This window comes from Trichomycterus rosablanca, chromosome 18, assembly GCF_030014385.1.
Source record: "Trichomycterus rosablanca isolate fTriRos1 chromosome 18, fTriRos1.hap1, whole genome shotgun sequence".
Classification (NCBI taxonomy): domain Eukaryota; kingdom Metazoa; phylum Chordata; class Actinopteri; order Siluriformes; family Trichomycteridae; genus Trichomycterus; species Trichomycterus rosablanca.
Window position 1 is genome coordinate 21,379,104 of NC_086005.1, and position 18,135 is coordinate 21,397,238.

The window sequence follows — 18,135 nt, forward strand, 5'->3', positions numbered from 1 at the left end:
TAATAACAGTCTATATTTTAAAAAATAGAAATGTGGCAATATAAAGGCCTTCATTTAGACATGACACATCAGAATGTGTTGATATTGATATTAACTGAGTGACATCTACAGATGGTGTACTATCATTAGGAAGTGGAAATGTTTTGTGGAAATTAGAGAATTTGTTTTAATAACAGTCTAGATTTAAAATAAATGAAATTTGACAATATAAAGGCTTTTATTTAAAATTGACACATGAGGATTGCTTGATATTAACTGAGTGACATCTAAAGATGGTGTACTATCATTATGAAGTGGAATTGTTTTGTGGAAATTAGAGAATTCTTTTTAATAACAGTCTAGTGTGAAAATAATAGAAATTTGACAATATAAAGGCCTTTATTTAGAAATGATACATCAGAATGTGTTGATATTAACTGAGTGACATCTACAGATGGTGTACTATCTTTATGAAGTGGAATTGTTTTGTGGAAACTATAGAATTCTTTTTAATAACAGTCTAGAGTTAAAATAAAAAAGTTTAGTAACAATTGGTTAATTGTTTTCAGCCCATTTTCAGCCCATCTTTTATATGTACCGTCCCACATGGAAGGAGGAAACTCAATGTTTCCTACAATGGGCATAACGCGCGACAGAACTGCAGCTCCCTTTAATTGCTTTTGCACCAAAGCCCATACTTTCAATGTGTGTTTGATCCATATATTATTTATTTTTAATTTTTTCCAAGACTGTTGATTAAGATATGGAAGAGTAGATAGTGGTACTCCTGGCATAGAGTTCTGTTCAATAGAGATCCATCTAATCTCCAGATCATTTACCATCCATACCACTATTGCTCGGAGCTGAGCCGCCCAGTAGTAGAGTTTTAGGTTAGGTAAACTCAGACCCCCTTTATCTTTTGATGCCATCAACGTTTTTAGTCGGATTCTTGGTCTCCTGTTTTGCCAAATAAATCTTGATGTCAATTTCCCTAACAACTGGAAAGTAGTTTGTGGTACTGAAATAGGTAGGGACTGAAATAAAAAGAGCAGTCTTGGTAGAATATTAATTTTCACTGACTCTATCCTGCCTAAGAGTGATAGGGGTAGTGTATCCCATCTGGTTAGATCTTTTTTAATTTCTTTAATCAATTTGTCATAATTTGAAGAGAATAATTGTGTTGTTTTAGGTGTAAGGACAACACCAAGATATCTAAAGCCGTTTTTAGGTCTTCTAAAAGACACCAGGTTATCTAGTTGAGAGGGCCATTCTCCGACTATCATCATTGCTTCAGATTTGTCTGTATTGACCTTATATCCTGACACTGCGCTGTATTCATTAAGACTGTGTAAGAGGGCGGGTATGGAGGCAACCGGGTTTTCTAGGAATAATAATATATCATCTGCGAAGAGGGCTAACTTGTGTTGATCCTTATCTTTATCAGTTATTCCCTGTATGAGGGATACTTATCAATTCAGCCAATGGTTCAATACTAAGTGCAAATAAGGAAGGTGACAATGCGTCTCCCTGATGTGTACCACGTCCCAAAGAGAAAAACTCAGAGCAATGTCCATTTACTCTCACTCTAGATCTAGGATTTTTATAGAACATTTAAATCCATTTAACAAATGTATAGTTAAAGCCCGTATAGCTAAGGGTCTCTTTTAGGAATGTCCAATCAACCCTGTCAAATGCTTTCTCCGCATCTAGGCTGAGGAGCATTGATGGGGTGTCCCTTTTGACTGCTATTGATTGTAGGTTTAGGGCCCTCCTAACATTATCAACTCCCTGTCGGTTATTAATAAAACCGGTCTGATCTGGCTTTATAAGTTTGTTGATATGTTTTTGTATTGTATTTGCTATAATGGAGGTCAGAATTTTGAGATCTACACAGAGTAAGCTAATTGGGCGATAGGACATGCATAGATTTGGATCTTTGTTATCCTTTGGAATAACACTTATTATTGCATCTAACCACGACCCTGGTGGGCTTCCTTCTGTGAGAGCGTAGTTGTATACTCTACATAAAACTGGAGTTATCTCATTTACAAAGAATTTATAATATTCTCCAGGGAAGCCATCTGCCCCTGGGGACTTATTATTTTTGAGTTTGACAATAGTGTCTTTGATTTCTTCTTCTGTAATGGGTAGCGTCATCGTACTGGCCTCCTCTACTGTTAATTTAGTTACATTTACTGAATTGAAAAAGACTATGATTTTTTCTTTCTTATCAGGCAGTTCTTCCTCTTTATACAACCTTCTATAATATGTAGCAAAGGCTTCTGTAATATCTTTTGGTTGAGTCAACATCTGATCAGTATCTGGACATTTTATCCTGTGTACTATTCTATTAGATTGGGCTTTACGCAGCTGAAATGCCAACAGGCGACTTGCTCTGCTACCCATTTCATAGTATTTCCTTTTTATAAATCGCAATGCTCCCTCTGTTTTGTAGGTTAAAAGGTCATCCAATTTTTGTCTAGTTTCTTTTAATAAATCAAATACCTTCTGATTTTTTAATTGCCGATGTTCTATTTCTAGTCTCTTTATTTCCCTCTCCAATTCAATCTGTTTAGCCAATCTCTGCTTTTTTAACTTTGAAGAGATGGCAATAATATTACCTCTTATTACTGCTTTGGCCCCCTCCCAGAGAATAGAGGGGGAAACAGTACCATTATCATTAGAGAAAAAATACTCTGTTAAGGCTGTACGTATTTCTTGGTTGGGTTGTTTCATTATTTAATAATGAGACATTAAGTCTCCAGTATCTAAACTGTTTACTTGGTCCAAATTTTATCTTTAGGGTAACCGGAGCATGATCTGATAAAGTGATTGGTTCTATATGACACTCACTAGCCCTATACAGGTCTGTTCCCGTTATTAAAAACATATCCAATCTAGAATAACTACCATGTACCTGTGACATAAAAGTAAAGTCCTTTTCTTTCGGGTGTAGCTGACGCCAGATATCCACCAAGCCCATTTCACCCATCAGTGTTTGAAGAGTTTTAGATTTTTTGGACATAGGTCCTACTTCTATTGGAAGTCTATCCATGGTTTGAATAAGTTCTTTCATGAACACCTTCACATCTTTTCCCTCACTCCCTTCTGGCACTCGGTAAATTCTCAAATTGTTACGTCTTGACCTGTTCTGTAAGTCCTCACACCTGGCCGTCAGGTTAATCTCTCGCTGTAGCAGGTACCTGATTGCATTTTCATATCTCCTCCCGTTATCCTCCACAGCACTTATACGGCTTTCTGTCTCCGTGGTTCTTTTCTTTTGTCATTTCAGCTCTCAGTTCTTTTATTGATAATTCCAGTTTTATCAACGAAAGCTTTGTCTGTTCATGTCCTTCCCGATTCTCCGACCGCATTTTCTGCAGTTCAGCTAATATTTTTGACTCGGAGTCGCGTGTACAAGCGTCAGCGTTAGCATTAGCCCCATCACTCACCGGAGTTTGGTTTTGTTGCTTCGCGTTTTCGTTCGTCTCTTTCACTTTCTCCTGTCTAGCGGAGCTCTTGCTTCGGTAAGACGATGTCATAATATATTATGTTTTTGCCCAGTTTTTGATCGTTTTGTTAGGAATTTATTGTTCAGTTGGACGGCGCTTTAGTTTTACGCTGTTACCATCAACGTTACGTCACCGGAAGTCCCTACCTGTCTTTTGTCTTTGTTATTTTTAAATATATGTTGGTTCATTTACACATCTGCGTGTGTGTCCGCCCCTTCCTCGCCCATCATCGCCCACATATCGTTACAGTTTATGATAGGAACCTCTCGTGCATATGAGAGGTTATATGTACGAGACCTGCTTCCCTTCATATTTAACTCAAATCACTTGTCTAACATTTGAATCACTGTTTTAATGGGTGTGGCAACAGTGTCTAGGACAGGAAAGAATAACCTGTCCATTAAACTCTTGACAACGGGCTGGATGTGGTGGGAGAAGGTAGACCCGTTTATATTCCACCTGCTTTAGAAAGCAATATTTTTTTTACTCACATTTTAAGCCGCCAAAATGATTACAAACCTGCCAAAGTGTGTTTTTCCCTGCCAATTTCCAACAAAATCGCAAAATCTGGCAAGCTTTTTTGAAGAAAAAAAAAAGTCGCTAGAGGGGTCTAAAAAGTCGCTAAATACAGCGACAAAGTGGATAAATTGGCAACACTGCATACAAGACACCAGCACAGCACCCACACCTCTACACTTGACACGCCCACAGATGACGTCACGGTTCGGGCTGAAAAACCCAGTATTCTGTGGTGCCAGATCAGACGCTAGTTCGCTGTCTGGAACCTCTTTTATCTGGAACCAGAACCGGAACCGTTCCACGTCGGTGGAAAAGGGGGATCGGAGCGATTGGATCTTTATCGGTCCACCCTCAATACCCAACGTACACAAAATCAAACCAACCAACATGTTCATGAAGGCACTTTATTGTTATTTTGATGTTGGAAAAGTCGGCGTGTGATTGGATGATCTCCGGATCGTCACCACCTCAGCTTCAGACGTTGAAGAACTGGAACCGTTTGGTTCTCAGGCTGGCTCTCCTCGACTTCGGCATCGGGACACCTACACAGCAACACAGAGCCGACACGCACACGTGTTACAGGAAACTCCAGCGTTACTCCACCTAGCGTGTATAACGTGTATTTCTGAATTGAAACCAGACCTTCATCTTCACGCGCGGTCTCCATCAGAGCCCCGGACTCTCCAGGTTGGGCTTCGACGATGGGGGAAACAAGAACGTCGTCCTGCAGCTGCTCGTGGTCCGGTTTGTTTGAAGACGCCTCGGAGATGTTCTTCAGTGGATCTGAGGGAGAAATGCAACCTGATTCAGTTTGTAACGTTCACCTTCATCAGATCACCACCATCCATCTATAAAATCCCTCAAATGTACCTTCAGTGCATCCTCTATCCAGGTTCTGCTTCTTCAGTTTCCATGTTTGGTGCTCCAAAGCTGCTGGCTCCTCCAGTTCTGTCCACTGGTGCTCAGGTGCTTCATCCCTGTCTGATTCCTTCACCCGGTTCACTAGAACCACCTGCCTGTCCTGTAGACACACCTGCTCCTCAGGTTTATTAACCTTAGTCTTCAAACCTACCTGATCCACTCGTTCTTCTACCTTTGACATCTGGTCCATCTGAAGCACCTGCTTCTCCAGCCTTTTGTTCTCCATCCTCTCCAGGTTTTTGAGGAGCATTTTCTCCTCTAAATTTGGCTTCTTTATTTCAATCTGGTTCTTTCCTACCTGCTTTGGTTTTAACACTGTGTCCACTGGGTCCACCTGCCTCTCTACCTTCTTCACAACCTGGTCTGGTTTTTCCACTGGGTCCACCTGCCTCTCGGCCTTCTTTATCTCATTCTCAATAAAACGAACCCTATTTTTTACATGTTCCTTCCACTGGTTTATTAGGATGACCTGCTCTGGTTCTTCAACCAGGTTCAGCGGGGCCATCTGCCTCTCTACCTTCTTCACAATCTGGTCTGGTTTTTCCACTGGGTCCACCTGCCTTTCGGCCTTCTTCATGACCTGGTCTGGTTTTTCCACTGGGTCCACCTGCCTTTTGGCCTTCTTCATGACCTGGTCTGGTTTTTCCACTGGGTCCACCTGCCTTTCGGCCTTCTTCATGACCTGGTCTGGTTTTTCCTCTGGGTCCACCTGCCTCTCTGCCTTTTTTATCTCATTCTCAATGAAACGAACCCTATTTTTTACATGTTCCTTCCACTGGTTTATTAGGATGACCTGCTCTGGTTCTTCAACCAGGTTCAGCGGGGCCATCTGCCTCTCTACCTTCTTCACAACCTGGTCTGGTTTTTCCACTGGGTCCACCTGCCTTTCGGCCTTCTTCACAACCTGGTCTGGTTTTTCCACTGGGTCCACCTGCCTTTTGGCCTTCTTCATGACCTGGTCTGGTTTTTCCACTGGGTCCACCTGCCTCTCGGCCTTTTTTATCTCATTCTCAATGAAACGAACCCTATTTTTTACATGTTCCTTCCACTGGTTTATTAGGATGACCTGCTCTGGTTCTTCAACCAGGTTCAGCGGGGCCATCTGCCTCTCTACCTTCTTCACAACCTGGTCTGGTTTTTCCACTGGGTCCACCTGCCTTTCGGCCTTCTTCACAACCTGGTCTGGTTTTTCCACTGGGTCCACCTGCCTTTTGGCCTTCTTCATGACCTGGTCTGGTTTTTCCACTGGGTCCACCTGCCTCTCGGCCTTTTTTATCTCATTCTCAATGAAACGAACCCTATTTTTTACATGTTCCTTCCACTGGTTTATTAGGATGACCTGCTCTGGTTCTTCAACCAGGTTCAGCGGGGCCATCTGCCTCTCTACCTTCTTCACAACCTGGTCTGGTTTTTCCACTGGGTCCACCTGCCTTTCGGCCTTCTTCATGACCTGGTCTGGTTTTTCCACTGGGTCCACCTGCCTTTCGGCCTTCTTCACGGGCTGGTCTGTTTTTTCCACTGGGTCCACCTGCCTTTCGGTCTTCTTCACGACCTGGTCTGTTTTTTCCACTGGGTCCACCTGCTCCACTGGGTCCACCTGCTTTAACTTCTTCATCTCAATGTCAGAAACCAGAACCACCTTGTTTACTGGTTCCCTTCTCTGGTCCTTTAGGACGACCTGCTCTGGTTCTTCCACCAGGTCCCATGAGGCCACTTGCATCTCTACCTTCTGGCGTCTCTGCCACCATTTTCTCTTCTTTACCTGCTTCTCCATCTTTGGTATTTGGTCTGCCTGGTCCTCTAAAACATTCTGCCCCACTCCTTGCCCCATCTCTTCACCCTTTACCCCGCTTCCCTCCTGACCCTCCACGTCCTGCATCTCTACCTTCTGGCGTCTCTGCCACCATTTTCTCTTCTTTACCTTCTTCTCAGGTTTGGTTTTTCCCAGAACCACCTGCTTCTCCATCTTTGGTATTTGGTCTGCCTGGTCCTCTAAAACATTCTGCTCCACTCCTTGCCCCATCTCTTCACCCTTTACCCCGCTTCCCTCTCCACCCTCCACGTCCTGCATCTCCACCTTCTGGCGTCTCTGCCACCATTTTCTCTTCTTTACCCTCTTCTCCGGTTCGTTTACCCGCCTGTGCGGCTCGTCATCGTCAGATGGAGAAGTCCAACAGGAGAACATGTTCATGCTGCTTACTGTCTCGGCGTCTCAGATCAAATGAGCACAAACACACGAAACGCGGCTATTTATACCAGAGGTTTGGAGTGTGGTGATGTCATCATGATGATGTCACAATGTGTGCATGTAGCTGAGAGTGGTGCTGATCATCATCACTGCTGCTCTCAGCATCATTAACCTCTAGTGTAGTGGGAGGAGCTTTGGGCCCTATTAATCGAAAGGTTGAGGGTTCGAATCCCAGTTCTGCCTTTTAGCAAGACCTTTAACCCTGTTTGCTCCAGGGGCGTAACAGCTGGAATACTGCACACCTGTACATGTATACATGACTAATAAAGGCAATCAATTCTATTACCATATACGTATTTACACACACACACACACACACCGACCAGTCATAACATTATGACCACTGACAGCTGAAGTGAATAACACTGATTATCTCTTCATCACAGCACCTGTTAGTTGATGTTAGAAGCAGAAAAATGGATGCACGTTTGGATCCTGGTCTGCAGGGATCAGTATCTATCAAAAGTGCTCCAAGGAAGGGACAGTGGTAAACCGGCGACAGGGTCATGAGCGCCAAGGCTCACTGATGCACGTAGGGAGCGAAGGATGGCCTGTGTGGTCCGATCCAACAGACGAGCTCCTGTGGACGTTCTGCTGGGAAACCTCGGGTCCTGCCATCCATGTGGATGTTACTCTGATACGGAGCTCCTACCTAAGCATGGTTGAAGACCATGTTCACCCTTTTATGGAGACGCTTCCCTGATATCTGTGGCCTCTCATAGCAGGGTGATGCGCCCTGACTCTGTACTGGTTATAAACGCTCTGTACTGGTTATAAGAGCTCTGTACTGGTTATAAACGCACTGTACTGGTTATACGAGCTCTGTACTGGTTATAAACACTCTGTACTGCCCAAATTCATCGGTCGTCGTTTTAGTACAACAAGCGTTACGTTTTATTTTTCACGTTAAGTGTTTTTCGTTCTGTCCGGGTCACTTTTATCACGTCATATCACACAGTTCATCTTTTTTAAGGCGCTGCGGCAAACTGGCTCAAAATTTAACCAGGTGAACTTTAAAAGATAAAAAAAGCAGCATCAAGCTCCATACGAGCAGTGTTGCTAACTCCTTAGTAAGGAAAGTAGCTATTGGCTGTCCTAAAAGTCGCTAGAAGTCGCTAAATGACGTCATCACCTAATTTGCATAAGTTTCATTTGCATGTAATTGACGCTGTAGAAGAGAGAAATGACATCGTGGGAGAGACAAAAATATGTTAGAACTACTAAATATGTTTAGAACTACAAATGAACGTTCTTCTGTTGATTCATGTTTTGTTTTTGATTTTTAAGACAACACTGAGCTACTATGGGCAGGGTTGACAGATTGCGACAGTAATTTTCAGCCAAAATGCATGAAAAACGCCCAAAACACAGGATAAGCAGATGATGTTTAGCATTTCACAAATAATAAAGCAGTTAAACCATCATGACGTACAAATGAATATCTTAAAATGTACAGATCAGTAATTACAGTACATTATAAAGGACTAATTATTTTTGCTTGCATGTCTTTGAAGTAGCCTACCAAGTTTGTAAAATGCATTATTTGTGTCACACTTTGAGCCTCTGTGTGCTCCAGTGTGCCACGCCCTTCTCTCCTCAGTCTTCAGCCAGCTCCCCTCTCGTGATTGGTTCCCTGAGCTAATTAGCCCCATCAGCTGGGTATTAAAGAGAGGCTCTGGGAAAGGCTGGTTGGAGATGATTCTGGTAACTCTGTTTGATTTCTGGTGACTCTGTCTGTTTGGTTTTTGCCGTACACTCTGCTTGTCGTTTGCCTTTGTCTTTTATCTGTCTTGCCTTTGTCTTTTAGTCCTGTTTAGTCTTGTTTAACTCTGTTATTTCCTGTTTAGCATTTGCCTGTTAGTTTTTAGTCTTGTTTAGCCTGTTTAGCTCTGTTCTGTCTAGTTAGCCTGTTTAGCCTGTGTTTGTTAGCCCTCTTATCCCTGTTTAGCCTTTGTTTAGTACTGTTTACTGTTTACTGTTTAGTCTGTTTACACTGTTTAGCCTTTGTTTAATTCTGTTTAGCCTGTTTAGCAGAGGCGGAAAGTAACGAATTACATTTACTCGCGTTACTGTAATTGAGTAGTTTTTTCGTGTACTTGTACTTTTTAAAGTAGATTTTACAGCCTGTAATTTTACTTTTACTTAAGTATGTTTTGTATTAAGAATCATAATTCGCTACATTTTAAATAACATTCGTTACGAATTCTGGGATGGACTGTACAGTAATAGAGCGGTAACCAAAAAAAAAAAAAAAAGTGAGGATAGGTTAGAAATATAGGTTCAGGAGGTAGAATGAAAATGTTGTGAGAAGAGATGGGTCTTTAGAGACACCTTAAAAACAGAAAGAGAAGAGATAGAGCGAAGAGTCGGGGGCAGCGAGTTCCAGAGTGTTGGGGTGGCAACGCTGAAGGATCTGCCGCCCATAGTGGACATCCTACATCTAGGAACGGAAAGCATACAGAAGTAATACTGATAAAGTTGGAGTGTTCCAGAGTAGCCATGAGAGATTGAGGACTGATAGCGGAATAATTACGATAGGAAATGAAACACCAGTAATATGACCAGACACATTACTGATAACGTTTCCAGTTGCACATATGAGATCTAGAATGTGGCCTTGTTTATGTGTTGGAAAAGTTACATACTGCTGGAGATCAAAACAATTCAACAGTGACAAAAAGTCTGCAGAGGGGGAGGAGTTAGCGTCAAATAACTGAGTGACATCTACAGATGGTGTACTATCATTATGAAGTGGAATTGTTCTGTGGAAACTGGAGAAATCTTTTTAATAACAGTCTAGAGTTCAAATAATGGAAATTTGACAATATAAAGGCCTTTATTTAAAAATGACATCAGAATTGCTTGATATTAACTGATTGACATCTACAGATGGTGTACTATCATTATGAAGTGGAATTGTTCTGTGGAAACTAGAGAATTCATTTTAATAACAGTCTAGAGTTAAAATAATGGAAATTTGACAATATAAAGGCCTTTATTTAGAAATGACACATCAGAATTGCTTGATATTAACTGAGTGACATCTACAGATGGTGTACTATCATTATGAAGTGGAATTGTTCTGTGGAATCTTGAGCATTCTTTTTTAATAACAGTCTTTATTTAAAATAATAGAAATGTTGAAATATAAAGGCCTTTATTTAGAAATTATACTTCAAAATTGCTTCAAAAGTGACATCTACAGATGGTGTACTATCATTATGAAGTGGAATTATTCTGTGGAAACTAGAGAATTCCTTTTAATAACAGTCTAGATTTAAAATAATTGAAATTTGACAATATGAAGGCCTTTATTTAAAAATGATATTTTATTTAGAAATGACACATCAGAATTGCGGTCAGCTTATTACCAACTCTTTTTTTCAAAGCTTGAAATTGTATCTTCAATACAGTTTGCAGGAAGAAATGGGTTGATTAATTTTTTCATTTTTTACTGATATATTTTTAACTGATGTAGTCCAAGGACGGATTAAGGATAGTCTGGGCCCCTGGGCAATAATAATTTTGAAACAATACAAATTCAGAAACATTAAGTAAGGGCCTGAATCGCATATTTACAACAAAACGTCTGTTATGAAATATGGTAGCTTACCTGGCAATTTGTAGGTCCCTAGAAAGTCAAGGAGCCATGGTAAACGACTTCTATGGAAGTCAAGGGCCCCATAGCAGGGGCCCTCGTGATCAAGGGCCCTCTAATGGTATGCCCTGCTCTTCTCTAGGGCCCCCTGGTAGGGGCTCTCATAACCAGGGCCCTCTAAAAATATGCCCCCTCTTTCCTAGGACCCCTAATAGCTAGAAGTCGAAGTCAGAGCAGTGCCACAACGCCTCATCCATTTTCATAAGGGGCCCAAAAGCATAGCTATGGCCCAAAAGCATGGCTAGGGCCCCCAAAAGCATGGCTAGGGCCCAAAAGCATGGCTAGGGGCCCCAAAAGCATGGCTAGGGCCCCCAAGAGGCCCTGGGGTCAATGTCCCTAATAGTCAGAGGATCCTTAAAATGGAGGGCCCTCGGAAATAAAAATATATTGTATCATAAATGTTGATAGGCATCGCAAAATGTTTTGTGCCAGGGCCCCCCCCGGGGCCCCCTGACCTCAAGGGCCCCTGGGCGCTGGCCCCACTGGCCCGGGCAGTAATCCAGCCATGATGTAGTCACGTTCACCTACTCAGTGACTTTTTTTTTTATCAGTGTTACCAGACGCTATTACCGTAATGTTTAGTATACGCACATCCTTAGAAACAACGTGGGGGCTGATTTGACTGAGCATTATAAAGTGGAGGCTGGCTATATGTGGGCGTTCCCTTTTTTTGTGCTGATGCTCTTCTACAGGCTGCAGTCACAGTCGTTATACCTAATCAACATGACTCACTGAGATATGCTTAACATATTTCTGCACAGCGGGTCATCAGGAGCAAACAAGCAAGATTTCTGGTGAATATTTGGAAACTGAACTGAATGTCAGGTGGGTGCTTTCTCGGTATACGTTTCATAATAAACAAATAGCAACCGTATCTGTCAAATAATTGCTTTGTTGCTTTGTTTGCTTTGTTTTGATAACCTCTGTGTATGAGTTTTATATTAAATGTGATTGTTCTCAATCAGTTTGATTAAATCTAACCGATTCCAACTGTGTTTGGTCTTTTCCGCCATTGCAATGTTAATCTCTTCGCATGCATCATCTATTGTGCTGTTGGAATGCATTTGCACCAAAGCCTTGCAGTTATCATCTATTTAAAACATTACCACAGTAAGCTTGAAAGCCTTGTAGATGTATACTCTTGTTGTCGTAATGTTATTTAATTCACAGTTCTAGAATATTCTCAACCATTGCCTTGTTTTTTTGGGGTGTGTGTGTGGGGGGAGGGGGGAGGGGTCTGTGTACAGTATAATTTATGCTTATTCTAACAGGCGTTTAGAACACTACACTACACCGCTAACTCCACCACCACCTGGACTACACACTGGACCTATAATTTATCATCGTTAATACCATTAACACCCCGGATTACATACTGGACTGTTATTATTATTTATTATTGCACTTGCATTTTACACAACCGCCACACACACATATATATATATATAGTTATAGTTATTATTCACCATCCTTATATAGTTATAGTTACAGCTGTATAGTTATTATTTACACATCTTTATTACTATTACTGTTATTACTAATATATACCTAACTAATCTTTATTATTGTTATTGTTACTGTTATAATTATAATGTATACCTAACTAATCCTTATTATTATTACTATTATTATTATTATAATACATACCCATTTTTAAAAGGAGTCCAGAGTTCAATGTTTTGTTCAGTTTTTACTTGGCAGTGATTTACAAGAGTCAGTCAGTTGTTAGTGTGTGGTTTGGGAGTGTTCAGTTCCCGTATGGCCCTGGGGTAAAAACTGTTTTTAGTCTGTTTGTCCGGGCTGTGATAGACCTGAAGCGTTTTCCAGAGGGCATCAGGTCGAACAGATGATGTCCAGGGTGAGATGGATCTTTCAGTATGTTGGTTGCTCATATAGTACTATGTACCTAGATATTATTCCATATATGTAAATAGCTATAGTTATAACTTTATATTCATATTAATTATAGACATATGTTTACTGATATTCTCTGTTTTTTTGCACAATGCTACTATTTGCACTTCTGGTGCACATCTTTTGGAGCACAGAACGAGGCAGCAATATGGGTTTTATAAAGTGCTGTACTGTTATTTATATATATAATCAAATAAATACAATTATTTCCATTACTATCCTTTCATGTAATAACAATGTTTGTGCAAGTAATATTAGAACTCACTTGGCACTATTTTACTGCGCCAGGTTGATTTCAATATTGTGCGTATTGGTAATATTAAACTGTGCAGACTTGCTCTTCAAATTATTTAATTATTGTTTAATGGAAGTACATTACAAATGTACAATAAGATCAAATTTAACCATATGACCAAAAATATGTGGACTCCTGACCATGAGCTTCTTGAATACACCGATCAGGCATAACATCATGACCACCTTTCTAATATTGTGTTGGTCCTCCTTATGCTGCCAAAACAGCCCTGCAACTGTGATGCACTGTGTATTCTGACACCTTTCTATCAGAAACAGCATGAACTTCTTCAGCAATTTGAGCTACAGTAGCTCGTCTGTTGGATTGGACCACATGAGCCAGCCTTCGCTCCCCAGTGCATCAATGAGCCTTGGCCGCCCATGATACCGATCCTTCCTTGGACCACTTTTGATAGATACTGACCACTGCAGACCGGGAACACCCCACAAGAGCTGCAGTTTTTGAGATGCTCTGACCCAGTCGTCTAGCCATCACATGGAGGGTTTCTCCACACCGAACATGTTTGTGAACAGGGGCACAGTCATGCTGGAACAAGATAAGGTCTAACCCAAACTGTCGCCGCAATATTGGAAGCAAATCATTATTTATTCTAAACAGTTGTTAGCAATCGGTCTGGCTGAAACACCAGAACTCAAAAACCATATAGTGTATTCTTAAATCAGACATGGATGTCATTTATCCAGTCCTTGTCAAAAAAGCTTTTACAAGTTTGAGGGTTGTTTTTCATTTTACTGTGGGATTTCTTTAAAACCACAATTTTTAAATTCCTGACATAGGGCAGCGCTGATGTAGTGATGCACTGATGATTTTAAACCTTATACTCAATGTAGGTTTTTGTCTTTAGAAGTGCTTGAACGGTAAATTTTTACTACACAGACACACTAGAGAATATGACTTCAATTTAAAAATAAAAACTAATACTTTAGAACCAGTACTGAGATAAGGCTTAGGGAAATCATATCTCTAGATCTAAATTATTATTTTATTTTATTTTTTCTTACAGAGCCCCACTAACAACCTGCATAGATGGCTTTTATGTCCAGATTCTCCCGATCCCGGAGCAATTCTAGGTCTCCAAGTAGAAGAGAATCTGGAAAAGAGTCACCCATACTGAGCATTGCTGAACTTGAGCGGCTTCTATACACAGGAAAGACAGCCTGTAATCATGCAGATGAGGTTTGGCCCAGACTATACATTGGGGATCAGTGAGTATCAATGAAGATTAATAATATAAAATAAATTATACGCTGGGTGGCTCGGTGGGTAGCACTGTTGCCTCACAGCTCTCAGGTCCTGGGTTTGATTCACAGGTGGAGTGGTCCAGGTCCTTTCTGTATGGACTTTGCATGTTCTTCCCGTGTCTGTGTGAGTTTCCTTCAGGAGCTCAGATGGCTGCCTGTTGCTTTGTTACTTTCTAGTGTGAGCTATGGGTAAAGTTAATTAAAGTCTGTTTATATCATTTACTGACCAGCCATAACATTAAAACCACCCCCTTGTTTCTACACTCACTGTCCATTTTATCAGCTCCACTTACCATACAGAAGCACTTTGTAGTAACTACAATTACTGACTGCAGTCCATCTGTTTCTCTGCATGCTTTGTTAGCCCCCTTTCATGCTGTTCTTCAATGGTCAGGACTCTCTCTCACTACAAAGCAGGTATTATTTGGGTGGTGGATCATTCTCGGCACTGCAGTGACAATGACATGGTGGTGGTGTGTTAGTGTGTGTTGTGCTGGTATGAGTGGATAAGACACAGCAGCGCTGCTGTAGTTTTTAAACACCTCACTTTCACTGCTGGACTGAGAATAGTCCACCAACCAAAAATATCCAGCCAACAGCGCCCTGTGGGCAGTGTCCTGTGACCACTGATGAAGGTCTAGAAGATGGCCAACACAAACACCAGCTGAGTGATGTCTCTGACTTTACATCTACAAGGTGGACCAACTAGGTAGGAGTGTCTAATAGAGTGGACAGTATTTAGAGTGGACACGGTATTTAAAAACTCCACTCATTCCAGCACAACACACACTAACACACCACTACCATGTCATTGTCACTGCAGTGCTGAGAATTATCCACCACCCAAATAATGCCTCCTGATCATTGAAGGACAGCATGAAAGGGGGCTAAAAAAGCATGCAGAGAAACAGATGGACTACAGTCAGTAATTGTAGAACTTTTATATGGTAAGTGGAGCTGATAAAATGGACAGTGAGTGTAGAAACAAGGAGGTGGTTTTAATGTTATGTGACAATATTAACTAGTTGACCAGAGTCGATTCAGTAAAAACAACAACATTAACTGACTAGTTTCAAAGGTCACTGCCCGACCATGGTTAGTCATCAATTTGGTTGTTAAATGTGTCTGTGAAGAGAAGTAGCCATATTGATCTGTACTATAATGTCTAAAATGTTTCAGAGACATTGCCTCAGACCGCCGGGAGCTTGTAAGACTTGGGATCACACACATACTGAACTGTGCACAGAGCAAATGGCGGGGTGGTGCAGAGTACTACGAGGGAATGAACATCACCTACCATGGCATCGAGGCCCATGACTCTCCATCCTTTGATATGAGTGTAAACTTCTACCCTGCTGCAGAATTCATTCACAAAGCACTCACCATGGGAGGTTAGACCAATTACTATGTTTGACCAGATATCACCAAAATGCAGTGTTCCCTCTTACCCTAAATGTGATTGATTGGTCTGTGCTATTTTGGAGTCTTTTTATTGTATTATATTCTATTATTCTGTTGCCTTCTATTGCAGAAGGCAATCACACTATCGGTGGGTAGCACTGTCACCTCACAGCAATGCAGGGTTCAATCCCCAGCCGGGGCGGGCCAGGGCCTTTTTTGTTTATGCATTTTTCTTCCCTTTTTTCCCTTTTTAGCACGTCCAATTGCCTGACTGCATCATCCCCGCTCTGATTGAGGAGAACGAAGCTAACTCACGCCCCCTCCGACACATGGGCAGCAGCCGTATGCATCTTATCGCCTACACTTTGATGAGTGCAATGCGTATCAGCACTGTGTACGGAGAGACACACCCTGACAGCACACAACACTCTTTTCCCGTCTCTGTGCAGGCGCCATCAATCAGCCAGCAGAGGTCTTAATTGCATTAGTTATGAGAGAGTCCCTATCCGGCTTTAATATCCCATCCCTATCTGAACAACAGGCTAATCCTTGCTCATGTGGCTGCACAGCCCAGCCGGCAGGCAGAACTGAAACTCGATATGATGTATTCAGGATCCCAGCTCTGGTTCCAGCGTGCGTTTTTATCGCTGCGCCACCTGAGCGGCGTCCGGGTCCTTTCTGTGCGGAGTTTGCATGTTCTCCCCGTGTCCATGTGGGTTTCCTCCGGGAGCTCCGGTTTCCTCCCACAGTCCAAGAACATGCAGTCAGGTTAATTGGAGACACTAATTGGAGACACTGACTTGCCCCCCGTACCCCCCCCCCCACACACCCACGACCCCAATTGGATAAGCGTTTAAGGTGAGTGAGTGAGTAAGTGTTTCAACTCTTAATCGTCTGTCATTTGATAACTCATTGGCTTGTTTACAGTTTTTGGATACGCAAACCTGTTCACCCGCCACGCCCATTTTATACCCATTTTTTACCCCATTCACTTCCATTGACAGGCAGGTTCATCTATTGTACTTCTGCTCAAACACAGCACAGACACAGACACGTGTCTGAGCAATAGTATTCACACTCGCACCATCTACATAACTAAAAGTATTTGGACACCACCAACTACATGATCAAAAGTATTCGGACACCAACAACTGCATGACCAAGAGTATTCAGACACCATCAACTGGATTACCAAAAGTATTCAGACACCACCAACTGCATGATCAAAAGTATTCGGACAGCACCAACTACAAGACTAAAAGTATTCGGACACCTCCAACTGCATGACCAAAACGCCACCAACTGCATGACCAAAGGTATTCGGACACCACCAACTACATGACCAAAAAATTCAGATGGCACCAACTGCATGACCAAAAGTATTCAGACACTACGAACTGCATGACCAAAAAGATTCGGACACCAACAACTGAATGACCAAAAATATTCGGACACCACCAACATGCAAACTTTGCATTAATTTTTAAAAATAAGGTTAAATAAACATTACAGAACTATACTTGGGGACAAATGTATGATTGTATATTTTTATTAGACATATTCATGCCTTTGCACTTGACCTTGACTTTTAATGGTCTTTGAGTTGTCTCATCAAAGTTGGTCTTGCCTGCAGCTTTAAGTTTTTGGTGCACAAACATACCTTGACTAATCAAATACATTTGGGGCTCGGGGGAACTGCCTCTTTCAATATTGGTACAACAGTTTCCAAATTACAATGGGAAGGGAAATGTTTATGTAGTCTGTATTTTTTTTTTTTTTTTACTTTTTAGGAACAGTGCTCGTGCACTGTGCTGTGGGTGTGAGCCGCTCAGCTACTCTGGTGCTGGCATATCTCATGATTCGACAGAACATGACTCTAGTAGAGGCCATCAAGACTGTCAAGGACCACCGAGGTGTCATCCCTAACCGGGGTTTTCTGCGCCAACTCAGTGGCCTAGACAGCATACTTCGTGCCAGTCGAAAAACAACATGAAAACACAGGTCAGATTGGACTTCTGTTCAGAAACCGTTGCCGTTACCAGTGTATACATATAGTTCCCATCATGTCCTTCTGTGAGCAGTAGAAATGCCTTACTACATTAAGAATTGCCTTATTCAGTACTAACATAGTAATGACCTCTTATCCACATGACCAGATCAATGATCTTCTCTTACCAGTTTGTCACAAAGGGGTCATCTGAAATTCCATAACACCAGCTATAGACAAACTGCTGTATAATTAGCAGGGATGTATTTTGAGTAAAATAGTTGATTTTTGTTTAGTAAATGACACCAATAGCCTAAAATGTTTAAATGATATTGGACAGCAAGGTTAGGACCTGTTAAGCTATAATGTGATACACTACATAGCCCGAGGTTTATATCACAGTAGAATAATTGGCAATAATATGGTTGCTCGACTTTGC

At 41.6% G+C, this 18,135-nt stretch overlaps 2 protein-coding genes across 3 annotated transcripts; one reads left to right on the forward strand and one right to left on the reverse strand.

Moving 5' to 3' along the window:
* Positions 1 to 4,400: 4,400 nt before the first annotated feature.
* On the reverse strand, positions 4,401 to 7,161 carry LOC134332484 (titin-like). Of its 2 annotated transcripts, XM_063014147.1 has the most exons (4): positions 6,886 to 7,160; positions 4,881 to 6,852; positions 4,653 to 4,793; positions 4,401 to 4,552 (listed from the first exon to the last, which is right to left on the reverse strand). In XM_063014147.1, exons 1-4 carry the CDS (start codon positions 7,120 to 7,122, stop codon positions 4,485 to 4,487), a joined length of 2,418 nt encoding a protein of 805 aa, XP_062870217.1. In that variant the 5' UTR covers positions 7,123 to 7,160; the 3' UTR covers positions 4,401 to 4,484. The 2 variants fall into 2 exon arrangements, with proteins under 2 accessions (XP_062870217.1, XP_062870216.1); XM_063014146.1 differs by having other exon boundaries at positions 4,881 to 7,161.
* Positions 7,162 to 11,507: 4,346 nt separating this feature from the next.
* On the forward strand, positions 11,508 to 17,879 carry LOC134332153 (dual specificity protein phosphatase 26). The gene is made up of 4 exons (XM_063013670.1): positions 11,508 to 11,662; positions 14,071 to 14,272; positions 15,488 to 15,699; positions 17,500 to 17,879. Exons 2-4 carry the CDS (start codon positions 14,094 to 14,096, stop codon positions 17,700 to 17,702), a joined length of 594 nt encoding a protein of 197 aa, XP_062869740.1. The 5' UTR covers positions 11,508 to 11,662; positions 14,071 to 14,093; the 3' UTR covers positions 17,703 to 17,879.
* The last annotated feature ends 256 nt before the right edge of the window (positions 17,880 to 18,135 follow it).